The sequence below is a fragment of the Miniopterus natalensis genome, chromosome 15 (genome assembly GCF_054644295.1).
Source record: "Miniopterus natalensis isolate mMinNat1 chromosome 15, mMinNat1.hap1, whole genome shotgun sequence".
NCBI classification, from domain to species: Eukaryota; Metazoa; Chordata; class Mammalia; order Chiroptera; family Miniopteridae; genus Miniopterus; species Miniopterus natalensis.
In genome coordinates this window covers 7,079,192-7,106,512 of record NC_142095.1, presented here as the reverse complement: position 1 = coordinate 7,106,512, position 27,321 = coordinate 7,079,192, and the positions used below count along the sequence as shown (strand labels likewise).

Genomic DNA, 27,321 nt, shown 5'->3' with positions numbered 1-27,321 from the left:
ATGCTATAATTTCGTTGCAGGAAATAGCACTACCCCAGAGGTCTGAACCTTTCTGGATCTTGGCTGTTAATTTCCACCTTCTGAAACACCATTTGAGACAGAGTATTGGCCTTTTCACATTAACCAGCCATGGGCCTGTGCCACCCGGTTGTTACAGTCTAGGCGGGAGAGGATGGTAGACTGAGCTGGGCGGCAGCAGCGGGGCTTGAGAGCAGGGTTGGATTTGCTAGATATTTAGGATACAAAATCTTCATTCTTTTGTGAAAGGTCAGATTGGGAACAAGAAAAAGAAGGGAATGTTAGGAATGACTCCCAGGTTTGTAGGTGGCACAGCAGGAATTAGAAAATATTTCTATTAAGTTTTCTTTTAAACACCCTTGAATATCGACCTAATTCAATCACTTCTAATAAAAGAAGATTCCTATTGTTCTGGAATTTTTAAACTTCTGATTCCTTCTGTCTACAAAACATATATTTTATAGATTGAGATCATCAAAGCACCTTGTGAGCGTCACTAGCAACCACATCTTGAAGGTTTACATGAAACCCCCACTATGGAAACAGAAATAAGAAATAGTTATTCTCTGAAGAGACACTAGGGAGGAGAGGAAAGGTCAAGAGAAATCCTTAATTTGGGATTCCACAGGTACTTACCAAGGCTCTACTGTGCATTTAGAATCATTACAGATGAGCAGAGGAACCAGTCAGGCAGCTCAGAGGCCATTCTCACGCACTGGCTTGGCAAGTCTGGGTTAAACACTAATGACCCTGTTTGCTGAGGAGATCCTGGAATGGCTTATTAACCACACCGGATAAGCTAAACACTCGAGCAGCTTCGTCGAGGATAAGTTACCATTTATCACAATGACAAGCAACAGAGGCTAGAACAAGCTCTAGGGGTTTGTTCTTGGCTCTGCTGCGCTGACTCCTGGCAGGGCGTCAAGACAGTTGGGTCTCTGCTTTAGCTTCTGCATCTATTCAAGCCAACAAGCTACCATCTGACACACACCTCTTGCAATCCTACCAGGATCCGAAACGTAACAGTGAGCTCACATCGGCCGTGCGCTTTCATGAGATCTAAGTACCAGCTGACTGTTGGTTCGACAGGGAGCAGTAAATAAAGTAAGCACGTGGAGGCACCTAACACGGAAAGTACTTAATAAGCCCACATCCCCGGCCCTTAGAGCAAGGCACAGTTTGGGACAAACTGACTGAACATACTTCTAAGTCTCAAAACCACCTCAAAACCAAATTCCATGTTATGGGTCATAAGGGAAAGCAATTGCTACAGTTTACGTGTTTTGTTATGTACGTGTGTTATGTGTATACAACAAACGTGTCTGTGTGAATGGATGTGTGGGGCTAAAACCTCGATCCAGTGCTCCTAGCAAGCTGATCTTTCCTGGTGGGGGTGGGGTGGGCTGGGGCCCTGTCCTTGGACAGGAAGGCTGCTCACTGCTCGGCCAACCTTAGGGTGCCCATAAGGCTAACAACCTCAGTCAGGACCGGTTCCCCGATTCGTGCTCCCTAAGTCTCTGCTGAGGCCTCTCCTGCTCTCCTTTCCGATTCTGTGATCACATGGTCTGTTCTTGACACTGATCACCAGAGATGGCTTATTTGGGGTCTCTCTCTACAGGACATGAGTTCTTTCTAGAAAACTAAAGACACACTGGAGAAAGATCAGCAAGGAGAGGCTGACAGGAAGGGTGGCGAGGTGCAGGGCCGTTCCAGCTGTGGGCTGAGGTCCCCTACCTGCAGGGCCAGCCGCACGACACTGGACGTGTAGGTCAGCATGCCGTGCAGGATGTCCAGCAGGGAACACAGCAGCGCGCCCGCCATCTCGTTGTTTTTATTGGCCACGTCCAAGCACAGTGTGGCCGTCTCGGTGAACAGGTAACAGACATGTTGGACCAGCCCTGGGGGTAAGAAGGAGATGGGCAAAATATTCACCATAAATTATATACACAATGTGTCCTATAAACCCACTGGAGCAGGCCCGTGTACTCCACGGTGCACAAGCACCAAGCAGTCCTTCCGCCGCGCTGTGTACCAGATACATGTGGGAAAGTTTTGTAAAATGCAGGTTTCCAGGCCTCACCCCCAGAGATACTGTGCAGGGGCCCAGGATGAGGCCTAGGCAAGGGTTCCCCAAAACTACACTTTGGACAACACTACCCTACACGGTCGCATCTTGTTTCCAGCTTTCTGGCAGAGGAGATAAATGCTAGTGAGGAGGATTTCAACAGGCTAAAGTCACACTGGAAGTCAGTTCACGCTATAGAGGGGCCGGTAAATGCTTGCTTAAGTGCAGCCATAAAGCAGCAGCTGGCCGAAATAACCGCAGCGGAGAAGACATGGGGAAACACAGTGCAAACACGAGAGCTCAGACAAGCAAGTCCCGTGACACCCAGAGATTCTCGGCACTTGTCCTCGGTGAGAGAAACACACATACAAAATCAATACACAGAAAATCAGCTAAAAAAACATCTGAACAGCACTCCCACTCACCTTGGGGTCAACAGTTTTCACAGGCTACTTATCCACAACTGCAGAAGACACATTCCTTACCTGCACACACAAACCCTCAAGACTGGCCACGTGCCGGGCCAAAATATTAGGTCTCAACAGATTCCAAAAAGCTCAGATCTTACACAAGGTGTTCTTTCAACACAACAGGAAAATCAATAACAAGGAAGTACCTAGAAAATCCCCAAATGTATGGAAATTAAACAATAAACTTCTAAAACGCCCATGGGTTAAAGAAATCACAGGGAAATTTTTTTAGCTTGTCAGGATGATAAAAAAAATATAACAGTGCTTAGAAAGGGATCTGTAGCTCTAAACGCTGGGAAAGAAGAAAGTTTTGAAATAAATTCTATAAATTCCCACCTTAAGACTCTAGGGGAAAAAACACCAATTACATCCAAAATAAATAGAAGGAATTAATAAAAAGAAAATATCAATGAGACAGAAAATAAACATTAAAGAGCTTCTTCCTTTAAAGACTACACTATATACTACACTCTTATAAGACTTTTACCAGATGCAGAAGACCACATATTGTATGACCCCATGTATGCAAAAAGCCCAGAAAACACAAATCTATAGAGACCACACGCTGAAATGGGAAATCTGGCCCAGCAGAAACCTGCCCTAAATCGTGTGAGTCTGTATTACTTTCTGTCTTATCAAATTTGGTGACAAATATCAGGCTCAATTAAGGTGGGCTCTGTTACATGCCTCCCCCTGGGCACAGTTAGTTCATCCATTCTGTCATTTCCTTGCCAATACTGTTACTGAGCCAGGGACTCAAGTCTCACAGGTAAAGTGCAACAACAGAACATTGGTTTTCAGAGTTATTCTTATTGTGAACAGGAAACACTGTCAGGGCAGAGCCCAGAGAGAGAATGGCTTCCTAGAGACAAAGGTGTCAGACAAGGGTGCATTTTATCTCCTTACCTGTTTAACCTGGACACAGAGCACATTAAATGAAAACCTGGGCCAGACTCAGGAAGGAGTAAAACTTGGTGGAAGAAATACAGCTTAAGATACGCAGGTGACACCATCTTACTGGCAGAAAGCAGTAAAGATCTGAAATGACTTCCGACGAAAGTGAAAGAAGAAAGCACCAAAGCAGAACTGCATTTAATAGAGAGGCATTTTAGAAGTACAGAGGTATTTTCAAACCTTTTCTTTTGGAGCATTTGATTTTGAGTTACGACTGGGAAATGCGGTTGGTGGGGAAGGGAATGCTCGTCCCCTTCACACTGGCGTGACTCTTCCTTTCTCCCTTCCCATTTCTGCTGAAATGCCACCCTAAAAGAAGGCCTCCCTAGCCATCCCGCATCCACGTGCTCGTCTCCCACATCCGACCCCTTACTGTCCATGTCAAACACAGAGCCTGACACACATTCGACACAGATCATTTACTGTCTCTCTCATCCAGAGGGAATTAGTTCTCAACAAATATTTAAATAAGAGAATCTGTGAATTACTAAGCGAATGGAAATAAAAGCCATTTCTCTTGCTCTGGACTATAAACCTGGCCCAGGCCCCCGCAGGGAGGGGTGCAGGTGTGGAAGCGGGAGCGGAACTTTGAATTTCAGTCTTGGTCAGTGCTGAGCGCCTACTGATTAAACCCACAGGTTGCACAGGAAGAAAGATCATTCCATCCTGTCCTAGCATCTCTAGCAGCCTAAATGTAACTAATGATATGTTTTATTACACAGAATAGCTTTTAGAGGGGGAAAATACATGGTCACAATCTCACTGTAAAAAAAAAAAAATTCAATGAACTCTGCTTGAATTTGAACATGGCTACATAACTATATAGTTATACTTTTATGTAAAATGTAAACTACAAACACATTTAGAGATAATGTCTCATTTGTAGAAAGGTCATTTTGAATTTCGTCGTGGGTTGTAAATATAAAGTTTACTGAGTCGTTGCATCTATCCTAGATCTGCACGTGTGTGTATATAATTTTCACATGCACACACTGTCCATTAAAGAGAAGGAAATGAGCATTTCCTTAAAGGCATCTATGTGCCATGTTACTTCTCAGCATAACTAGACGCTGATGATATCGCACCCATTTTACAGATGAGGAAGTAGTTCACACATGTGCCCTGGCTGCGTGTACAAGGTCACGGAGTTACCAATCTGACTTGCTGCATCTAGGGTACACATACACCGAATGCTTACACACACTCTGCACGTATCGATACGAAACATTTTAGAAAACCTTTTTACTGATGTGCAGTAGACATGTAAAAAGGTACAAAAATCTTAAGTACACACCTAGATGAATTTTCCCAAGCACGCCCACGTAAGCAGCCTGCAGCTTGAGAAAGAAAGTCGCCAGCACCCAGACTCCTCTTGCGCTCCCTCCAGACATCCTCCCGCCCCAAAGTCACTGCTACTCTGACTTCTGACATCAAGGATTAGCGGCCTGGTTCTGCAGCTTGTGTACCTGGAATCACACGGTATGTTCGTGAGACCCACCCCTGCTGACAGCAGCTGAGGGTCGTGACTCTGTGGCTCTGTAGCATTTCCCTGTGCGACTACCCCACAGCAAGTACTAGAAGAAATTATTCTTATGAGCGCCTGGCTCACAGTACGGCTATTCCAAAATCGACGCTACTCACAGCAGTTCCAGATTCTACTTCTATCAAGAAACAGCCAAATGATTACTTTTTCTGTGAGTCACTAAAGAAGAGATGTGCTCCAGGAGATCTATTCTTGACAGAAATAATTTGCTAGAAATGATTTCATTAAAAATAAGTGAAAGTTTTGATGGATTACCCGCTTTGATCTGAAATTTATAAAAAAAATTATTCTCGGGGGAAGGTTACAAAGATAACTCCCTCAAGCAAAATTTGTTCCCAGCATCATTCACTGGCAAATGACTGTAGTAGGGTCCTTGAGTGGCGGAAAAGTATAAAGTGCTAGAGGAAAAACAACGACAAAATTAAACATACACACACAAACACAACTGTGTGGATAGGTAACATTTGTGGAGCATGAACCTGGTGCAGGGCAACATTCTGACTTCTTTTACGTTCTTTACCACGTAATACTCGCAACAACCCCTTACACTGGATGTTACGATTAAACCGATTGTTCCCAGGGAAGCCACTGAGGCACAGAGAAGAGCTGCCCAAGGTCACAGTGACTGTTAACTTCAGAACCAGGAGTTAAACCCAGGCAACGGGGTCAGGAGAGCCCACTCTCAAACACGAAGCCGGTGCTGTGGTTATTTCTATCAAAACGAGATCTTAAGAACAGGCAAATCTTTATAATATTTTGTAACGCTGTAAAGTGATCAGCAGATGGCCGGTTCACTGCTTATCTGAGATCTTAAAAGAGCTGCTAACCCTGAGCGTACCTTACCCAGTTTCTGCCTTACGAAGGGCTACTGGCTAAGATTCTGTGCGACGGCAAACAAGCTGCCAGTGTACTGCCTAACAGATGCTCACACACACGCACGCCCTCCTTCACACACGTGCTTAACCTGTCCCTCCAAGGAGAGGTCCTAACGTGGAGGGAACAGCTCCCTACTATAGAGAGAGCATTTGGGAAAAGGCTGTCTGAGAAAGGACCTAGCATCATCTCATGGGGTGGCTGAAAGTACTGAGAGTTTACTCCCTAAAAACCTCAAACCTACACCATAGAAAGGTCGGACTAAGAGGAGAGGCCTTTAAATAAACAGTGCAGAAGATGGAGGTGAGCCATGACCATTCTGTCCCACCAGAGACACAGTGAATGTGAGAAGTTTCATGGATACACATATGAAAGATAAACAATAAAAGTTCTAGAGGAAAGCGTAAGAGAAAACCTTCATGACTCTGACACAGGCAAAAATTTCTTAAGCAAGGCACAAAAAGCATCAACCGTAAAAAGTATAAATTAGATTTCATAAAATTAAGAACATCTGCTCATTAACTTTACCATTGAGGGGTAGTAATGGCATGCTTCTGAATTAAATTATTAGAATTTTGATTTGAAGAAAATATTTGCACTACACATATCCAACAAAGGAATCTTACCTACAATATATCAAGAAACCTACAAATCAGTAAGAAAAACCCAGGTAAGCCAGTTTTAGAAATGAGCAAAAGACACACACAGGCACAGGAAAGGAAGCCAAATGGTGACCCACATATAAAAATGTTACATATTAAAAACACGAGCTACTACTACCCACCAAGAGAAAGACTGAAATTTAAAAAACAAATACCAAGTGTGGAGGACAATAGGAATCCCCTTATGTTGCCAGTTTGTGAAACACTTTAGAAAACTGTTTTTGCAAAACCTACTGTAAGACTAACAGACGTCTCCCGCATGTTTCAGCAATTCCACTCGCAGGTGTACATATGTACGTGTGCATCTGTGTGTGTGTGTCTGTTTCGGTATGTATCCCAAACAAATGAGGGGATGTGTCCCCAGAAAGACATGCACAAGAATGTTAACAGCAGCTTTATTCACAATAGGCAAGCCGACGCCCATCAACAGGAAAAGAGAAAAACTGAGATCTACTCCTAGACTGGGATACTATGAAGCAGTATTTTAAATTAATAAAGAAGTTACATAAACAACTACGTGGATAACTCTCACAGAAGTTATTCCAGGAAAGTAGCCAGACACAAAAGTGGATATATTTTGTTTCTTTTATATGAAGCACAGGAACAGAGGAAAGGAATCAAGGTGACAGGTAATATTGATCAGCTCTGGGCCTGGGCGGGCGCGCCGCTGGGAAGGGACCGCGAGGAGTTCTCTGCAGGGTCGCGGGTTCTCTACCTGGACGTATGTGCTGGTTTCACGTGTTCATGCGTACGTAAGAATCAACTAAGTTGAATGTTTAAAATTATTGTACTTTATTACTGCATGCTAACGCTCCATAGTAGTAAATTAAATACGTCAACAAATTGGAAGCTACTTTCACCCCCCATTTAAATGTTTTCCAAGTAAATCTCAGTAAGTCTTGAATCCATGTAAGAATGCAACATGTTCCGATTCGTTTATAAGAACAGGTGATATTTTGGAAAAATGAAATTTTCCCAGACAAGCTGTTCACCAGCCTTTGTGCAGCTGGCGTGTGGCTGTGGAGCTGAGAATGATCTAGGAAGCCGTCGGTGGCACCTTCTCTGCACAGATCTGCGAGCGGCTACCGGCTGACTGTTCAGCCATCGCAGCCGTCAGAGCCAAGTTTCCGAGCTAAACCGAGGACAGTAAAAAGACAGGCCACAGACAGGGACAGCGCATTTGCAAAACACATCTGAGGAAGGACTGATATCCCAAGTATACAAAGATACTCAATTCAGCAATAAGAAAACAAACCACCCAATGAAAAAACGGGCAAAGGATCCGAACACCCTTTATCAACGGAGATGCGCAGATGGCAGGCAAGCACATGACAGGATGCTCCAGGTTCTGTGACACTTGGGAGCTGCAAATTAAAACCACCATGAGAGGCCACCCAAACTTGCCAGTAGGGTGCGAATCCAAAACCCTGACTGACAGCGCCAGGCACCGGCGAGGACCAGGCAGGAAACGCGGCCCGGCCACCTTGGAAGGCCGCGGGGCGCCTCTGACAAGCTAGACGCGGCACCGTCCAGTCCCCAACCGCGCCTCGGTGTTTACTCAGGTGAGCGGAAAACCTACGTCCACGTAGAAGCCGCCCGAGAATGTTTATAGCAGCTTTGTTCATAATGCCAACACCTGGAAGCAGCAGCCGAGATGTTTTCCAGCAAGTGGATAAACAAACTGTGGTAGTCCAATGAAATGTTAATGGGATATTTATGGTAAATACAATAGAATATTTATTGTTCTGCAATAAAAAGAAATGAGCTATCAAGCCACAAAAACAAACACACTTGGAAAACCTTAAATGCACATTGTAAGGGGAAAGAAGGCCAGGTGAAATGGCCACGCACTGTGTGATTCCAAATATATGACATCCTGGAAAAGGGAAAGCTACGGCGGTGTGAGAAACATCAGGGCCGGGGCTGGCGCTCGGTCCCTGGAGGCGGAGGAGCCAGCCGTGGCGAAGGCGGCAGGAGGCGGCTCAGGTGAGGCCCTCTGCCGCTCAGGGCCATCCCAGCCGCTTTCCAGCCGGACGCCCCCAGGACAGGTTTCTGCACTCCGTCGCCCTCGCTTTCATCATCGGTGCAATGAGGGGTTTGAATAAATAATTTTTAGTGATACTCCAACTCTAAACACTCTGTGATTCAAAAAAGGGTTACTGAATGAAATGGAAGGAAACGCAACCCAAGTCAGAACCACCGCCTCCGACAGGAAACGCAGTCTGGGCACGGTACAGGGAAAGAGGGCTGCTGGGCGGGAGGGAAGGCGAGCCACAGAGCTCAGGGCGGCTCCGTCACGGTGGAAAACGTTAGCAGAGCGGGAGATAGGGGGCCTCGGGTTCATTCAGCTGTTTATAGCTAATATCCAAGAGACACCTAGAGAAAAAGGCTGGATAAAGCCCGAAGCTCGGTGCTTATGTCGACAGAAGGTCATTTCATCGTTTGACAACCACCCACAGACGTATCTGTAAATGGAAAGAGCTGATGCCTTACATTCTATTAAAAGCGTCAATGCCAGATCGTTGCTCTCTGAGGGCCCGTTTTTCAAAGTGTGCGAAATTCTGCCGGCTTTACAGGAAGATGCACATTAAACACACCTGACATCTGAGCGATCTCTTGGCATTTGACTAAAAGTCCAGGCCGTGGACCGCGGGATGGAGGGAACGCCTCACCCGTGAAGGCTGACGGTCAGCTTTGCTCCGTGCTCTGAGTGGGTTATTAAACTCCTCCATAAAGTTTTATTACTGCTCTGATCCCATTAAGAACTGTCCTCACTCCAAATGTCCCAGTGTTTGCTGAAGAAGGCAGTGACTGCTGCAGGACCTGCTGCCCCACATTAGATTTCCTCTCTTCTCTAGAACTACGGATATAAAAGAGAAAGCATTGCAGACAGGACGCAGCCACTGAGAGTGCCACCTAAGGGAAAAGGGAAGAGCCAGGTGCTGGCTGTCTCTCTGCGAGGCTGTAACCGGCTGGATCCCACATTTGCACCCGGAGTTCCCAGTGTCAGCAGCCCCGACAGAAGGGAACGGAAGTAAGTGCAGGTTTCAGCACACTGGGAGAAAGCACTTACAGAGAAAACAATTTACATCTTAATAGCTTTCTCTCATTTCATTAACTCCTCTGCTTTTCAGCTTGCAGGCGGAGGGAATGTTTGCAAACATCTGCGAGTCTAAGAAAGAATCAGACTCTCTGGAGCTGAGAAGGGGCCCCCAGAGGCCACAGCCAACCTCCCGCCAGCCCTGGAATGACTGCTCTGTGGGGTCTCCCTTCAAGGTGGTGCCACCACAGTGCGGAGCTCCCCCCACTCTGTCCAGAAGCTGACCTCCCCACACTCTTGGGATCTTTCTTATCTGGGACAGGAAGTGGACGCCCTGGCACTTTCACTAGACACGGGCCTGCCTTTTGGAGCAACTCACAGCACAAGAGAGAACACGCAGGGAGTCAGGGCCGGGAGCTCTGCTTGGTCACCTGGCCTACAAGCCAGACACTGCAGCGTCTCCGCAACTCGTGAGGAGAAGCAGTGTCTTTTTTCTTTTTTTAAAAAAAAATATGTTTTTATTGATTTCAGAGAGAAGAAGGAAGAGAGCTAAAAATATTAATGATGAGAGTCATTGATCAGCTGCCTCCTGCACACCCCTGACTGGGGATCGAGCCCACAACCCGGGCATGTGCCCTGACCAGGAATCAAGCTGCGATCTCCTGGATCCTAGGTTGATGCTCAACCACTGAGCCGCGCCCAGCCAGGCCATTTCAACCATTTCTAAGTATACAACTCAGCGGCATTAAATACCTTATGTTTGTAGGCCATCGCCACCACTTCCAGACCATTTTCATGGCCCTAAACAGAATCTCTGTACCCATTAAATAGTATCCCCCCACTACACCTCTTCCCAGACCCTGGTAACCAGTATTCTATTTTCTGTCTCTACAAATTTGTCTATTTGAGGTATAGTAAGTGACATGATACAATATGTGTCCCTTTGTGTTTGGTTTCTTTCATCTGGCAAAATATTTTCAAAGTTCATCCGTGTTATAGCATGAATCAGAGGTTTATTCCTTTTTATGGCTGAGTAATATTCCACTGAATGGACATACCACATTTTGTTATCCATTCATCCACTGACGTGCATATGGATCGTTTTCACCTTCGAATACTGTGAGCAGTGCTGCAGTGAACATTTGTAAGTATCTTTTTGAGCTCGTTTTCAATTCTTTGGGGCATATACTGAGGAGGGGAATTGCTGGATCATATGGTGATTCTATGTTTAACTTTTTGAAGAATCACCACACTGGTTTCCACGGCCACTAGACCATCTCACATTCCCACCAGCAATGCACGAGGATTCCAATTTCTCCACATACTCAATAACCCTTGCTGTTTCCCTTTTTTAAAAACAATCATCCTAACTGGTGTGAAGTGGATCTCATTACGGTTTTAAGGTGCATTTAATGATGGATAATGTTGTGCCTCTTTCCATGGGCTTATTGGTTATTTGTATATCTTTTTAAATAAAATGTCTATTCAAGTCCTTTGCCCATTTTTGAACAAGGATATCTGTCTTTCTGTTGTTGACTTGTAGTTCTTTATATATTCTGGAAATTGATCCCTTATCAGATAGGTGACTTGCAAATACTTTTTCACTCCTACCTGGGGTCTCCACTGTTGTACAGTTCCGCCCGCTGGATACAGAGGATTTCAACATCCAGGGGAATGACGAAGCCATGAAATGGGAGGAGATGGGTACCACATGGAGCAGAGCCATCCACTGGCCAAGAATGCCACAAATTCCACTATTATACAACTGATAAACTTCTGCGTGTTAATCCACTGAAGTGTTGGCTCTTTCCACAAGCAGGCATCACAAACCTAACACAATCCTCTAACTGTTCAGTCCTCCTGACTCTGATCTGTAGGTTCATGATTTCCATCTCCCAGGTCTCTTCCCCATTACTGCCCCTTCGATAGGGTTCCGGGCCTTCCCTGACTAGACCCTCCTTTTCTCAACAGCAGCATCATTTCGTTGAGACAGACTCACTTGTCTGCAGTTTCAAAGTCCCTCCCCTCCTTCTTTCCGTCACCGAGATCTCTTCCACCCTAACATCTCAGGCACACTTGTTTCTTTGTAATTTCTTAAGAACAGTGGTTCTGAGTATAAACTTCCAGCTGTAAGATGAACAGGCCTGAGGATCTAATGTACAGCATGGTGATTACAGTTAATAACACTGTATAAGAGTGGTACTTAAATGTCTTTACCACAAAAAAGAAATTGTAATTATATGACATGATATAATTTTGCAATAAATAAATGCATCAAATCGGCACATCGTACACCACAAATTTACACAATGCTATCAATTATATCTCAGTAAAGCTGGGAAGAAAGAAAGGATCCCACAAATAAATAATTTTTTAGATGGCTCTGAGATCATACCTGTGGATTTTTTAAGAGTCTCATGCTCTACCGACTGAGCTAGCCGGGCGCGGCTTACCTATGGATTTTTTAGTAACTTGTGCATTGTACCCTCTTTGGGGTGATACAGTTTAACTCATTTAAAGTGGCTGATACAGTCTCAATACCTTATCTTCATCTTCATTCCTAATGATTTGCTTACAGGGCCCCATGGGAGGACCACTTGGCTATTTTTAGTGCTTATTTTTAAATACTTATGCTAATATTATTAATTATTCATGGAAAATTTACATATATTATCATTGAATCCTCAAGACAAACCTACGAAACTGGTATCATTATCCCAGAGAGATTAAGACCCAAAAGCACTTCATCATATTGAGACTCAGAATTCAGATCCACCGATTTCAACTACATACCACCCCACTCATGTGCCAACTTCTCCAATTCTCCCCTAAATAATGAACTCACAACTCCCTTTCTGGAGCACAGCTTCAAAGTTCCTTCAGCGGCTCTCTGAGGTCTTTTTAGGAGGCACGGCTCATTCTGTGCTATTCCTCGACACCATTATAATTTCACACCTTCTGTTACGTGTCCCTCCTTCCTATTTTTAACATGTTTTAATCCAATCTAGTCAAAAAGCTTGTTAAATGCCTTCTTTTCCCATATTGAAAAATCCTTTTTGGTGAGTGATGATACGGCTTTGATGCTTCAGAGGATTTCAGACATTAAGCAGCCTCCCCGAGCCCTGGTGAGAGGCACGTGGGCAGGGGAGTGACAATGCATGACCCATTCTGTCTCGTGAAACAGTAAAGAAAAGGGGGCATTTCTATCTGTTTAACACGTAGTCCGCCGTATTTCAAAATTAAGGTTGGACAAAATGAAAGAAGCAAAAAATAAGATCATTGCTTCTAAGTTTGCAGCTCTGAAAAATCACTCTGCTACATCCAGGATGACAACCTGGGTCTCGGTCCCTGCCAGCGACTCTCACTGTGCCCCAGTGACAGGACTGCCCCTCAGACACCGCCAGAAGCTCCACACGTGAGCAAGTGGGTGAGACCAATGAAAAGTCACTCGGCAGCTCAAGCGTTGCTCATGTTGGTGGCCTCAGGAGAATCCAGCACTGACATCGTGCATGCATCAGGTTCTCAGTTATTACGTGTTGAGGGAAGAATGACAGGAAATGCATCGCTAGAGACGAGGCCCGAAGTCAGACAACAGGCGGGACACGCATTCAGAGGCTGAGGCTGTGGGCAGGGGGCAGAGGCGGGAGGCACTTATTCTGGAAACGGAACGTGAGCTCCACATCGGGAATCCACTGCCATTCATGCAGCCAGCACCCATTTACTGAGCAACTACTGTGCCAGGAACTCTGCGAGGGAGTCGCTAGTGAACGGGACGGCCCGGCCGGCGTGGCTCAGTGGTTGAACGCCGCCCCATGAACCAGGAGGTCACGGTCAGATGCCCAGCCCGGGCACATGCCCGGGTCGTGGGCTCCATCCCCATCAGGGGGCGTGCAGGAGGCAGCCGATCAATGACTCTCTCTTATCACTGATGCTTCTATCCATCCCCCATACTCTCTAAATATCAATAAAAACTTTTTTTTTTTAAGAAATGACTTACTTGAAGTCACTTGGATTTAGGGTCACTAATTACCTAGCAAAGGCTAATTAACACAGAGATTTATTTATTATGATATTTAGATTAAACCCTTAAGGGGAATTTTCCACTTTTTCTTCACACATCTTCATACCACTGTGAAGGCAGCAGCCCCTTTAAGGTATTTATATGTAACTTTCTGTTCATCTTGAGTTACATCACAGTTTAATAACTAAATTTTACAAATAACGTTGACTTGTGAAAACTTGAGAGTAGTCCGGAGGGCGTCTGAGTTACTGAACAACACGGGTTGGCAAACCATGGCCAGTGGGCTGGCATCCTAATTTTGCAAATAAAACCTCATTAAAATGAGGTCACGCCTATTCGCTGACGGGTTCTCCGTGGCCGCTTCCCTGCTGTACTGGTGGTATTGGTGGTGCCGAGACCACCTGCCCTGGGAACCTAAGACAGTTCCTATCTGGTCCTTTACGGGAAGCGATGGCCAACCCCTCCTGGGCAACACTATTTGGAATGGTGCTCAGACAAGTAAAAAACCTGTGGCTACCAAGTACACTTCAAAGCCCAAACTGCTCACAGAGTGATTTTCGGCTCTCTTGAGAGAACGCCGATTTAGGCAGGTTCATAATAAACCTAGTGAGAGATGGGCGTGTTGATTCTGACACATCGTACACCAGTGGAGACAAACACTTCTTTAAACGCCTCCTTGGCGGGCTTTGCACGCTGCGTGTCGTGGAAATCCATTACTCTGACAGCTCTGCTGAGAAAACTGAAGCTGGAATTAATACCCATTACCGAAAGGTCGGTGCACAGGGACAAGCCAGCAGCCAGTTTTAAATGTTAATAACGCTGATATTTTTCAAATGTAAACAAAAGGTCTATCTTTGTTTTATAATTCTTTCCCTGAATGACTCATTTAAAAATGAACACTGTGAAGCACAAAGCCTGAACTACATAATGCTGTTGCGTGCTGGTGATGTGTCAGTGAGACGTATTAGCACTTGTGAGTTGGTGGCAGGCCTACCGGGCGGCACACTCTGCGCTGAGGTCCTGGGTATATTATCTACCAATCTGCTGAGTCTAAGCACCATTGTCGCAGGTCCCATCACAAAGAGAAAGTGCTGCCAATTACACTGTCATGTGCTTTGTCACTCGGAGCTCCATCTTACACTCAAGGCAGGCGCTCTCTTGAGACTTACCTTGATACGGTTTTATTGCCTTTATACATACCAAAAAGGGAAGATATAAGTAAAATAAATTGGTTTAGAGATAAATAAAGTAAGCATCTTTACTCAAAAACTAAGAAAAAAAATGATACAACAAACTCAACAAAAGCCCAAGTAATGAATTAAGAGATAAAAGCAGAAATTAACTTTTTTTTAAAGTAGGACTAGTAAGTAAATCCCAAACGGGTCTAAGAAACTTAAACAACCATTATCTTAACTACTCATTAAAACACAAAACTGCGAATACACAAGAAATGGGAACAGGGAAGTAATTTCTGAGACCAAGGTAATAACAGTTGTGAAAACCTATTTTGTCCAACTCTATGCCAATAGATTTGAATATGTGTACGCAATGAAACTTTCTAGGAAAACTCAATTTACTGAAACTGACTAAGAGATGGAAAAATGTAAAATGATTTATTATCTTTGGAGAAAGAGAGAAAGGTGTTAAAGAGCTACCACTGCTAATGTGCCTCCATGAAACCACCAGCCAGAGGGAATTCTGCTGCCCTGTTAAGGAATACATTGTTTCAGTGACTCTTCAATTCTTCCAGAACCATAGAAAGAGGAAAATGTTCCTTTTTAGCAATTAAGTTTTAACACTAAAATCTAGCAAAGAATGCATTCTATCACAAGAAAACAAGAAACAAAACTACAGACCAATCACACTTACAAATGGCAATGGAAAATCCTAGGGGAAACCATTAGCAAAGAACCTAAGTATCACAATTAAAGGCTGATAGAGCATGATTAAGTGTGGCTACTGACTCAAGGACTCGGATGGTTTAACATAACGTCATCTATTAAATCCAGTCCATTACATAAATAGATCCAAGGAAAAATCATTTGATTACTTCCATAGAAGCCAAAAGTAATTGTTTATTCTTGCTTTCAAAAGATAAAATTAAAATAGATGAATGAGTACTTCCTTAATCAGGAAAAAAAAAAGATTCTCTATCCATGGAGAGGCAGGGCTTATATGGGAAATCTCTGTACCTCCCCCTTGGCTTTGTTTCAAACCTAAAAATACTCTTAAAAAATAAAGTCTTAAAAATCGTTTTAAATTGTAACACTGCAGTTATGTACAAGATGCAAAGCAAAGTCACCCTCGACCCACTCCATCTTATTTTACAAGGTGCTTTTGACCATATGTCTTTATTTTGACTGGCAGCAATGAGCCTAAATACCATGCTTACCCTTGCATTGTTTGGATTATCATTTTTAAGCAGAGCCTACTTACCTTGTGCCATGTAGGAAGTAAACTGATGCAGAGAAACTATCCCGATCTAACCACACTTCCCCTTTTTGCTGGTAATATTATTTATGGGTCCTTCAGCATCTATTTTGACTGACTGCCTTTAAACAGTACTTCTGGACTCCCTACTGTGTAAGACGAGGGAACTTACAAAGAGGAAAACACAACGGAGTCAAAGTGAACTCTAAGAAGCACTTACCTTGTTCGTAAAGCAGCTTCATGTTCGAATCTTTGCAGGCAACCAGGTTGTGCAGCAACGCGATCACACTTTGCATGGTGTTTCCCAGAATGTTCTCCTGATGTGCCTGCAACAGGTGAGTGTCATAACTATACAGAACACAATTACATCATAGAGACAAATGAGCAAATGACCCCCAGCCCTGCATTCTTTGCCCAAGGTGCCACGATTGCCTGTGCACTTTACCGAAGCAGGTGCATCCCCCGTAGGAGGTGATGCCCCATCGGTGGGTTAAGAGGGCCGGGAGGAGGCCTGAACCATTCCGAGCACCAGTGCTGCTGCACGCAGTCCCCTGCCCTGAACTGAAGGACAACCACACAGTCCTCTGTGCTTAGACGGGTGACAAAGGAGTCAGAGGGACCGGAAACCAAGTAATTGGAACTTACAAGGCCACACCTGAAAGTCATTTTGAGATCATAAAACTACTTAAATATTTCTGCAGTTTCAAGAGCAAAAGGGTACTGATGCTTCCCTACTTAAGTCTTGCACACAGATGCTTGTGTTGGATGTGACGTACTACCTCACTATTTCAGTCTAATAAACTACACAGCAGACCCAAAGGAGTGAGCTTTCCTTTCTTCCAACACTTAACATCATTTAGCAGGGAGTAGCTGTGGTCCTAAAGAGACTGAAAAAAATAAATAAGCCTTCAGTCTCAATTTCTCATTTTAAAGATAAAAAAAAGAAATTTCTTTGTAATTTTTAAGAGATCTCAAAAATAACTTGCTTTAGTGTTGTTTCCATTTTCATTCCTCTGACTTTTTTAAAAAATTCAACATCTAACAGATTATAATTAAAACGATATAATTTCAAAATAACATAAGAACAAAGAGAAAGTCTTTAAATTCTGGGATCAGGGTGAGGTAAGCCCGGAGCATAGCGGACCAAAAGAAAGGAGGGCCTAGCTCAGGTCTGTGCCAATGCAAGCACTCACTCTAGTCCTGGCCCTGGCCCTTGACCACTCCGTCCAAGGGACTAGTCCCATCCTAAAAAGTAACAGGTATATCCATTTAGTAGGCTCTGTCCGGGCCTTTTCCTATTCATTTTCTCACACACACACACACACACACACACACACACGCAAGAGAGAGATGGTTTGCTCTATATTTCAACATGAGTTATATTTATTAATTCACTCAAATAATTAATAGCTGTTATGAACCAGGCACTGTTCTAGGCACTTGAGATATATTAGTGAGCAAAATAAGGTTCCCTGTGCTCTCAGAAACAGACAACAAACAACAGGCATAATAAATAAGTGAACTGTATAATGTGTTAAAAGGTAACCAGTGCCAAGGCAAAAAAAGAAAAGAGTTCAGCAGGAAAGGTCGAGAATTCGCAGGGGAGCTACAGGTAACCATGTGTGTGGTCAGGGCAGGGCGGGACTCACTGAGAAGGTGTCATTTGAACAGCAATTTTATTTACTTTTTAAATGCTGAAGCACCTTAGAATTCTTTATTTTTAATAAAATTATTTGGATTTAATTTTATATTTACCCAAGTTGCAAAACTAGTATAGAGTTTTTCCTTATACTTTCACCCAGCTTTTCCTAATGTTAACATCTTTAAATATATTTTGCAAAACATCTTCTCAGGAATCATTACCTTGACCCAATTTTATTTTCATTTCCTGGCAAAGGACCTAAAACGTGCAAGTTTTCACCCATATAATAAAATAACTCGCAGCATTCTCTGTACCTCCGAGAATCTCCGAGCCTGCTCACCCCGCCCCACACTGCCTCCTCCCTCTCGCCGGTGGCCCGGACTCGCCAGGGCTTTGTCTTATTTCACTGTCTTTCAAGGAGCCAGCTTTCCGTTTTAATGGTCATCTATACTTTTGGCTTTGAGTTCCTCATTACAAACATATGCAAGTTTGCCGCTTCTCTCTCCTGGGAGGTCACCTCCCTGCCCACTTGTGATTAGGGATGACCAGGACGCTTGCTTTGGCCAATTAAAGGCCTTTGGGCAGAAGCTTTAAGGGGCAGAAGCTTTAAGGGCCAGTGAGAGCCCTGTCACCCCGTCCTTTCTGCTCCAGTGACCAGTCATGCTCCAGGCGGTAGAGGCTCCAATAACCTAAGTCACAGAGTGAGGACATGCGGCAGAGCAGCCGGGAGTCCCTTGAGGGACACACGGGTTCCAAATCTGACAAAAATACCCACGCTGCACCTGGTTCTGAAGCTGTCCTGTCAACCGACGTGCACCCCCTCTGACGACAGCCGTGAGAGCTCTGCAGTCCTATCATCTGCGTCTCTGCTGATACAAGATGAGGGGTTTGCCTTCCAAATACCGACGCCTAAGAGTTTCTAACAGTCTTTAGAAACAGGCGCTTAGAAGTGGGCGCTGGTGTTTGCCTGTCCCACGGACGCGCTTACGAAGATTAATGCGGAAGCGGCGGTCTGCCACCGGCTTCATCTAACTGTTCTTACAGTTGGTTGGAAGGAAGGGTGATTAATAAGCGCCAGCATGACACGACATGCTACTCATGATAAAGTAACTAACCATACATGGGAGACCTATTCTTGTGAAGAAAAGCTAATAAATCTTTTCTTTCTGTCCCATTCAGTTAAATAACTCGTATCCCTCCTTGTTCAAAGACCGGTCTGTAAGCAAATACAGAGAGATCCCCGGCTCCTTCGATAGCCTTTAACGATTGAAACCTTTTCTATGATGCTCTTGGCAATATCTTTGGCTCATTGTGAAGCCAACACTTCTGTGTTCTTTCGTGCTCACAGGGTGAGTGCCACTTACTGAAACAGGTATTTCCTTCTATACAAAAGCCAACTTTCCAAACCTCCATCACCCATGAACCCTGAGGACCCAGGATCGTGCCCCAGCCCACTGGTTCTGAGAGCTCTGCAGAATGAAGGCCTCTGCCAGCCCCCTGCCGAGTCTGCAGAGGGGCACAGGGGGAAGGCGCACCCCGGTTATCAAAGCCTCCACTCCGCTGATTACTGGGAGCACTCAGGTCCGAATACTTGACGCAGAGAAAAAACGGAACCATTACCCTGTAACCAGGCGGGAGATGTGGTTCCTTTTCTACTGTAGCCTCTGACAGTCGCCAGGTGGGAGGGGAGGCAGGGGCTGGGTGGAAAAGGTGCAGGGATTAAGACATAAAAATTGCCAGCTATAAAAATAGTCATGGGGTGTAAAGCACAGCATAGGGAAGACAGTCAATAATACTGCGATAACTATACATGATGCCAGGTGGGTAAGAGACTTACCAGTGAGATTACTTTGTAAGGTATATAAATGTCTAGGAGCTTGTTGTGCACCTGAAAATTGCACTGGCACCTAATATTGTATGTCCACTGTCATTGAAAAGTAAATTTAAAAAAAATTTTAAAACACTTATATTTTAGTTTGCTTGTTGCTGGTTTTTAAACCGTTCATAGACTGTGAACTTTGTTCAGAGTAAAGTGGGCTTATAAAAGTTATGCATCTACTGACTCTTCCCTCTGTGCTTCTTACGCGGTGTGGGGGAGGGAGACCACGGACCAGTCACTGCTCCTGCTCTAGGTGACACGGGGTTCCCTAGGGGAACGGAGACAGCCCCTGCTGTGGCCTGGATCCTAGTTCCCCAGATGGAACGCGACACACGCGGGAAGAGCAGTGGAGGTGGTGTCAATACGGATCAAGTCCAGTGCTATTAACGTCTATCAAATCGAGTCACTTCATTTCTCTTCGCAAACGTGGTAAGCTTTGTTCTTGCTGTTTCACCACCGCACTAGCCTAAGGGGTAAACTATGCTTTGAAAAACATCACCTCTACTTCTTAAAATCAGAGCAGAGGGTCCTATGAAGGGAGAAAGCGCGAGGGTGAATGTGTGGGGCAGGCGTTCTTCTTGGGCACGTGTGGAAAACTGACCTGGAGAGAGAGAAAAGGGAGACCACGGGCCAGAGCGGGAAGGAGGGTCCTCGTCAGATGCTCCTCTAGGACAGCCCCTCCCACTGAAGGTCTGCCCGAGTCCACAGTGAAAGGGCCACCACTGACGGCTACGTGAAATCCTCACACCCTTCTTTTAACCCTCGTGGCTCAATAATAAGGCAAGAATTCCACGCCACTGGTGCCCAACACATGCAAGGGAAGCGGTGTAAGCAGCGACGAAAGCAAGCGATGACCTTCCCCCGGGCGCTGGGGCGGGGGCAGGGGCCGGGCACCAGCTGCTTCGGTGCTGACCAGGGGCAGGCAGTGACGGAGCAGCCACGTGGGCCCAAGACAGGGCAAGACACGTGCTCCTAGGTGCCCCGGCCTGTACCCCAAGCGCCGACCTGTATCATCTCATTTAATGTCCATGCAAACAGTGAAGTGGCTGCAGTCTTCCCCTTTTACAGACGGGGACACTGAGGTTAGCAAGGGGACGTGTTGTTTGGGAAACCTCCCCCAGCTCTTCAGGGGTGAAGCCGGGATTCAGTGGGTGGGACGGCAGGAGCCAGCGCCCCCAGCCACCTCGAAGCTCTGCCTGGTGACCACAGGGACTCAGCAGGAAAGAAGGGCGGGCGGTCAAGAGTCCCCACACCCCGGTGAGCACACCCCAGGTGAACCACCACCGCCTGAGGGCCCACACGGTTCCTGGGAGGGTTTAAAGCCACCCACAGCAGGGAGTGGAGAGGAGAGAAGAGCAGCGCTGTCGGGAGGCTGCTACGGTCATGCCCCCCTCCCTCCTTTCCTGCCACCGCGTGCCCTGCCCTGTGCCACCACCACTGGGACCTCCTGGCTTCACACGAGTCCTTGACACATGGGGGGGCAAAAGTAGGTTTACAGCTGTGCGTATGCGAAACAGACTTTATTCTTGTATCACTATTAATTACTGTATTATTTTCCACAGGGAAAACTGAACCCACTGTTGCCCACTCCTGTGTACCTCGCTGCTGTAAGACACACAGCCCAGGAAGGGAGAGGGAAGCATTAGGCAACTGCAGGAGAGGGAAGAATGAGGGCATTGCCCCAAAGAATGAACAGACACCCTAGAGCCGCCACGAGAGGCCACATCACTCAGACACTGAGCGCCACACTGGCCGATGGGTGGGAAGGGAGGCCGAGAGCGTGGGAGAAGGCATCCCTGCATCCCACAAGGCCACAGAAGGCCATCTTAATGCCCTGTAAGATTACAATGAAAACATTTAACTCCTCCATCCCAGGCCATCGATGAGCACATCTGACCTAATTTGTGTGCCTGACGCCACAGTGCATGGACATTTAATAAACAGAGCCCTTGGAGGGTTCTAATAAAACACAGCACTTGCCAGCAGAGATAATTAGAATTGAAGCGGCAAAAATCTAGTGTTTGGCAACCTAGATGAAACAACTTCATTAAAATGTGCAGCGGCTTCCGCAAATGAAAGGCAGGCGAGCGCTGGACCCTGAAGAATCAGCCTTCTCAAGACTAATTGCTTCCGTGCGAAAGAGAACGGCTCTGAAATACCAAGGGCACAGCAAGGAAACGTGACCAAAAAATGATCGGCCCCCCAAAGGAGCTTCACTGTAAACAGCTCTGCACTTTATTCCAGTATCAGGGGATGTGAACAGTACCAAGAGACTTCAGAGGACACGTCAGGCAGAGGTCCGAACGGTCGAGGCAGGAAGTGCCTCCAACGATCAGACCTAACAGGGAACCACGGCCACTCTCTTCTGCCTCTGCTGTGGCCAGAATTCAGAAGACAACCCAGTGTAAGGAGGTAAGAAACCACTGAGAATGAAAACCGGAAGCCTGCACAAGTTATTATTAGTGACCCGTTCCAGCTGGCACAGAGGGCGGGTCTGGGCCAACTGGTGCCATGTGCCCATCAGCATGCAACACCCACGGCAGCGGGTGTGGACGCCCTTCTGGCAGGTGAGCTGTGCCGCATGGCTTTCCCAGCCCTGTCCTGTCTCATTACTCAGGCTGCGAGCAGGAAGCCTCCATGCTCTTGGCTCCCGACAGGACACTGTGCCTCAGGGCAGGTGCCATGGGCCAGAGCCAGCGCTGCTCCAGGGAGAGCCTAGCAAAGGAGCCAAGGCCAAGCTGCCAGGACCAGTGTCCCTGGCGATGGACTGTGCCCCTGTGCTGTGCCTGCCTGGAGGCTAAAAGACCGGCCAGTCTGCTCTACACGCTCCATCTGAGGAAATTATAGGCCCGAAGTAGGGGGATAAATGAGAAAACACAAATGTGTGTGCAGAAGCACTCCTGGCTTCCCCTTGCATATCCCTGCCACTCTCCAAAAGGAAAACAATCCTCGTCATCTCACAAAAATAACGCCTCGGCCAACTATTATTCACTCCTAGAAATTCAGGCCAGATGCTGTTTGCTGAAGCTGGAGGCCACGGGGAGGCTGCCCATCTCACGGTGGGGTTTCCATCACCTTTGTGGGCCCGCCTCCATCACAGCACCTCCCGCGTGTGCTGCGGCTGTTGGTTCACCCATTCCTCGCCTGGTGCTGAGCCCCTTGAGGGCAGAACTGGTGCCTAGGTACAGTGCCTGGTCCACGTGGCTTCCGGTACATTAGCAACACAACAACCGTGCTCACGGTCACTTGGGCGAACACAGTGAGGGACGGTTATACAGCTGGTTGGGTTCCCCTCCAAGAAGTTAACTTGTCGGTAACTAGCAATTGCCTTCAACTGAGCAATCGATACATATTTATTGAGCGCGTAGAATTTGCTACACGACGGTGTGAAAAACCACAAAAATGACTTTCCTCAGAAAGCTTTCCCTGGGTATATATTTCCTTTTGAATAATGTTTCCCAGAGGTGGTAAATTCAGTTCCTTTTACATTAAGGACAGAAAACCTCTCACATGCTAAATATCTGTCGAGGGCTCGTGAAGCACTTACGTCGGCCTGGAAAATGTGCACTCCAGAAATTCTGCAAGATGTTGACACGGTTTCAATGGGACTCTCCATTAAAGATAATTGCTCACAAATATAAATATCCCATTCTAAAGAAAGAAAGTACTACATGCGGTGAAAAGGAGTGGAAAGATCAATACGGACAATTATCACAAGACATTTTCAATTGCAGCTCTTTTACTGTGGGAGTTTGCAACCTTCCTGCAATGGGAGCTTATGGTACTCGTGGTTCCTGCCTCGAAGAGGTACTAGCAATCCTGCCAGAGAAAGACTTTAGTGGGAATTAGCTGGAAGTCATTCTAACCCAGGGTTTCGACGTGCACAGAGGAATAGTACAGTAGGCAGAGAGAAAACTGTGCTGAGGAGATAGAGGAGATCCTTGCCCTGCCCCCAACAAGCTGGCAGACCTGGAGCCAAGTGATAACCACCCACTACCCGACTCTGAAGAATCTCAGGGACCTCTCTAGGTCTGTCCTTTGAAGGTGAAGAAATAGAAGTCCCGAGGAAGGAATAGGAGGAGGGGGGCTGGGGCTTCAGGCCATTCGAGCTGCTTCTAGATTCATGGAGCACACGTGTTGAGATTGCTTTCTTGCTGCTCTGCTCTCTCCTGGGCTCCCCTCTGTGAGTATCTAGAGCAATGGTATCACAGCCCCTCTGCACGTGAATTTGGATGAGAGCTGCAGATGGCCAGATGTATGGTCCCCTGACTGGCTGACGTGGAAGCCTTCCTTCTGATCACGTGCGTAACAGTGATGGGCACTGGGGGCAGCTGTCCTGAGCTTGTGTCTGTGCAGGGTTAGAAGAGAAGGGTGCTGATCTCTAGGAGATGCCCCTGAGCTTTGGGGACATGTATATGCCATTCAAGGAGGACCGGGTTTTATGATGTCAATCTTATTGGCTATGCTTAGCACCTCATCTCTCAGGGCACAAGTAACGAGTTTAACAACCAAACCACACACACCTGTTTTGGAAGCAGAAGAAATAATTAATGAGGTTTCAACCCTGAAGCATTTCATGCCACCATGCTCTGAGCAAAATGTTGCCTCTGCTCCACCAGGGAGGGCCCTGGACTCCACCAGGCAGACAGACGCTGACAGCAATGACTGAGCCACAGCATCCAGGTCATTGTCACCAGATCCATCAGGGGCAGAGGAGGAAAGAAAACCTCAGGCAGCTGGAAACACGTGTCTAAAGCCACGACAATGACAAGAAGCCTTCCTGCTGCAGCTCCTGAGGGCAGAGCGCCCAGCTGCCTGGCTGAGCAGCAGTTGCCTCACCCAGGTGCAGGCTGGGAGCTCTGGGAGCCAGCAGCAGAAGCAGAAGCACCACCAGTGACGTGTGCAGAAATGATGCCCAGGGAGGAGGGATCTGCCTGGAGACTCAAGCTAAGGCCCTTCTCTGCTCTAACATCCTTTCATGCTACACCCAATGCTATGTCTTTCCAAATGAATCTTTGAATGAGAGGTTCAATGTCAAACAAGTTCTAAGCTTTATGACTATAATGAAACCCAACAGTTCTACACAGTCTTAAATATTTGTGGAGAGTATTATGCTAAGCGAAATAAGCCAGTCCGAGAAAGACAAGTATCACATGATGTCACTCATATGTGAAATATAATGAACAAAATAAACTGATGAACATAACAGATCTAACACATAGAAGCATGGAACGGACTGACGAATCTCAGAGGGAAGGTGGGGGTGGGGAGAGATTAATCAAAGAACTTATATGCATAAATGCACAACTCATGGACACAGACAATGGTGTGGGGAAGGCCTGGGGGTGGAGGGGGTCAATGGGGGGGAAGGGGGACACCTGTAATACTTTCAACAATAAAGATAAACTTAAAAAACAAAACCAAAAAACAAACCAAAAGCCCTTGTCTAGAAAATGTATTTTGAGTTCCAAATTTTTCCCTATTTGATATCTCCAGTTTGATTTCTAGTAAACACCAAACGTAACAGATGCAAAGTAATATTGTTGGTAAAATAAAGTAAAATAAATCCACAGTGCTTTCCTGGCCAGTATGCTCAGTGGTTAGAGCACTGGCCCGCACACCAAAGGGTCTCGGGCTCAATTCCCAGTCAAGAGCACGTACCTGGGATGCAGGTTCGATCCCCAACCAACCCGGTCAGGGCTCGTGAGCGAGGGAGCCAACTGCTCTCTCTCTCTCTCACATCACTGTTTCTCTCTCTTCCCCCCCTCCTGCTCTCTCTAAAAATCAATGGAAAAAGTATCCTCAGGTGAGGGTTAACAAAACAGCAGCAACAATAAAACCATCAGCACCTGTGCACTTCAGGGACATTCACCAGGAAGCCTCAGTTTTGTTTCCAACTCTGTCCTATGAAAGCTCTTAGATAATGATACTATGGCTTTCAAGAGATGAGGTTAGAAAGAGAATACGTGAGACTCTGGATGTGAGACAAGGATATCAAATAGCGAAAATGAAAGAACAGCACATTATTAGCTATTTTTGTATTTTAAGAGAACTCGCAGGCTTCTATGCGCCTCCGAGGGGTGGTGCGGCCAGAAGCCTAACTGAGGTCTCAGGGAAGATAATGGAGCTTTAATGATGGAAATAGTAAGAAAATTAAGTGTAATCATGTTCCATTAAGCATACTCTTAGCTCCCATTTTCACTGAATTATTTTATTATGATTTTGCCTCTGTCTATTGAAACAACCTTTTATGGCAATTTGATTTGCGAGCATAAATAAGTCTCATTTATTTTCCACTATGAAGCCCTCTGGGATTAATAAGAAGAGATGGATCACCTTAAATTTTACCCATTCTGCAATCAGGAAGCAACCATTCAGAGATGGGTACTTTATGTTTATATTTATGAGCAAAGCATTACAGTGTGTGATTACAGTCTCGTTGGACATTAGTGTATCACCTGCTAGAAAACCCATCTTTCTTTTTAACCCTCACCTCAGGATATGTTTACTGACTTGAGAGAGAGAGAGGGAGAAAGATTGATGTGAGAGAGAAACATCAGTCAGTTGCCCCCTGCACGCACCCCAGCCGGGGATTGAACCTGCAACCTAGGTCTGTACCCTGAGCGGGAATCGACCTGCAACCCTTCGGTGTCCAGGACGATGCCCCAACCAACCGAGCCACCAGCCAGGGCTAGAAAGACCGTCTTCCACCAGGCAGCTCCTCTCTACCAGCCCCTTGCTGCCAGCTTCCCTCAGCGCTGCCTCTCGCCCCTGCCCAGCCACAGGACGCTCATGAGCTTAGGAAAGTTCTCCCAGGAGGGCATGGAAAGGCCGCCGGAGGGAGCCACACGGTGCCCACCTCCTGTGCTGGTGGGTCCCACACTGCCGGTCGCCCCCTCCTCCCACTCTTCGGTGGACTTGGTCGTGTCAGCACTGCTCCGTCACCACCGACCAGAGCAGCGGGGTAGCTTCCCGCAGGACTCGCTGCCCACGTGGCCGCGCAGGTGTGAGCCCAGAGCAGCGCGGGGAGGCTGCCCCGTCGGGCAGGGGGCGCCCCGGGGCGGGCAGGGCAGGGGGCGCAGGGAGAGGCGGTCCGTCCGCGGAGCAGGGCAGCGGCTGTCCCAGCAGGCAGGTGGGGCTCCAAATACTCTCGCCAAAGCACGTTCACTTCTAAAACGTGTCGCGAAGGAAAGGCTGTGAAGCTGAACTGGAATCACGACTCGCTAATTAAATGAGTCTCGGGGCCAGATCCCGACGCAGGCTGTGGGACGTGAAGGGCTGACGAGGGAAAACTCAGGTTCAGGAAGAACCATGCCTATGGGAGGGGTGGGGGGACACCATGCGACGGCCAGGCTAAATCCAGGCCTAGTTCCCGCTCTAGCTTTGTATTAAGATCGAAAAGGAAAGAACAAAAAATATTATAAAGGATAAACTTAGAAAAATTTTAACTGGAAATCATGAAGTTTAATAAGTCTGTAATATATAGGCACCCAATAATACAGCAACAACTCGTGAACCAGAAGTAAGAGAAATACACAGCAGCACACCAATCACAGGGCACTATACTCCCCGCCCTCAACCTTAGATACATTAAAGAAAAAATTACTAAGGATATATACAAAACGTGCTCCGTAAGAAATACCTTATAGGTACGTGTCAAACTCTGAACTCCACGGAGAGCAAGAGAATAATTTTTAATTGTATACAGAGAATTCACGAAAACT

General features: G+C 46.3%; 1 protein-coding gene across 1 annotated transcript in view; it reads right to left on the bottom strand.

Moving 5' to 3' along the window:
- Positions 1-27,321, bottom strand: part of ULK4 (unc-51 like kinase 4) — a 177,535-nt gene that overhangs the window by 53,006 nt on the left and 97,208 nt on the right. The window contains exons 32-33 of the mRNA XM_016196088.2: positions 16,297-16,402; positions 1,753-1,916 (exon numbers count right to left, since the gene is read on the bottom strand). Coding sequence (XP_016051574.2) covers positions 1,753-1,916; positions 16,297-16,402 — 270 coding nt within the window. The remainder of the gene's footprint in view (positions 1-1,752; positions 1,917-16,296; positions 16,403-27,321) is intronic.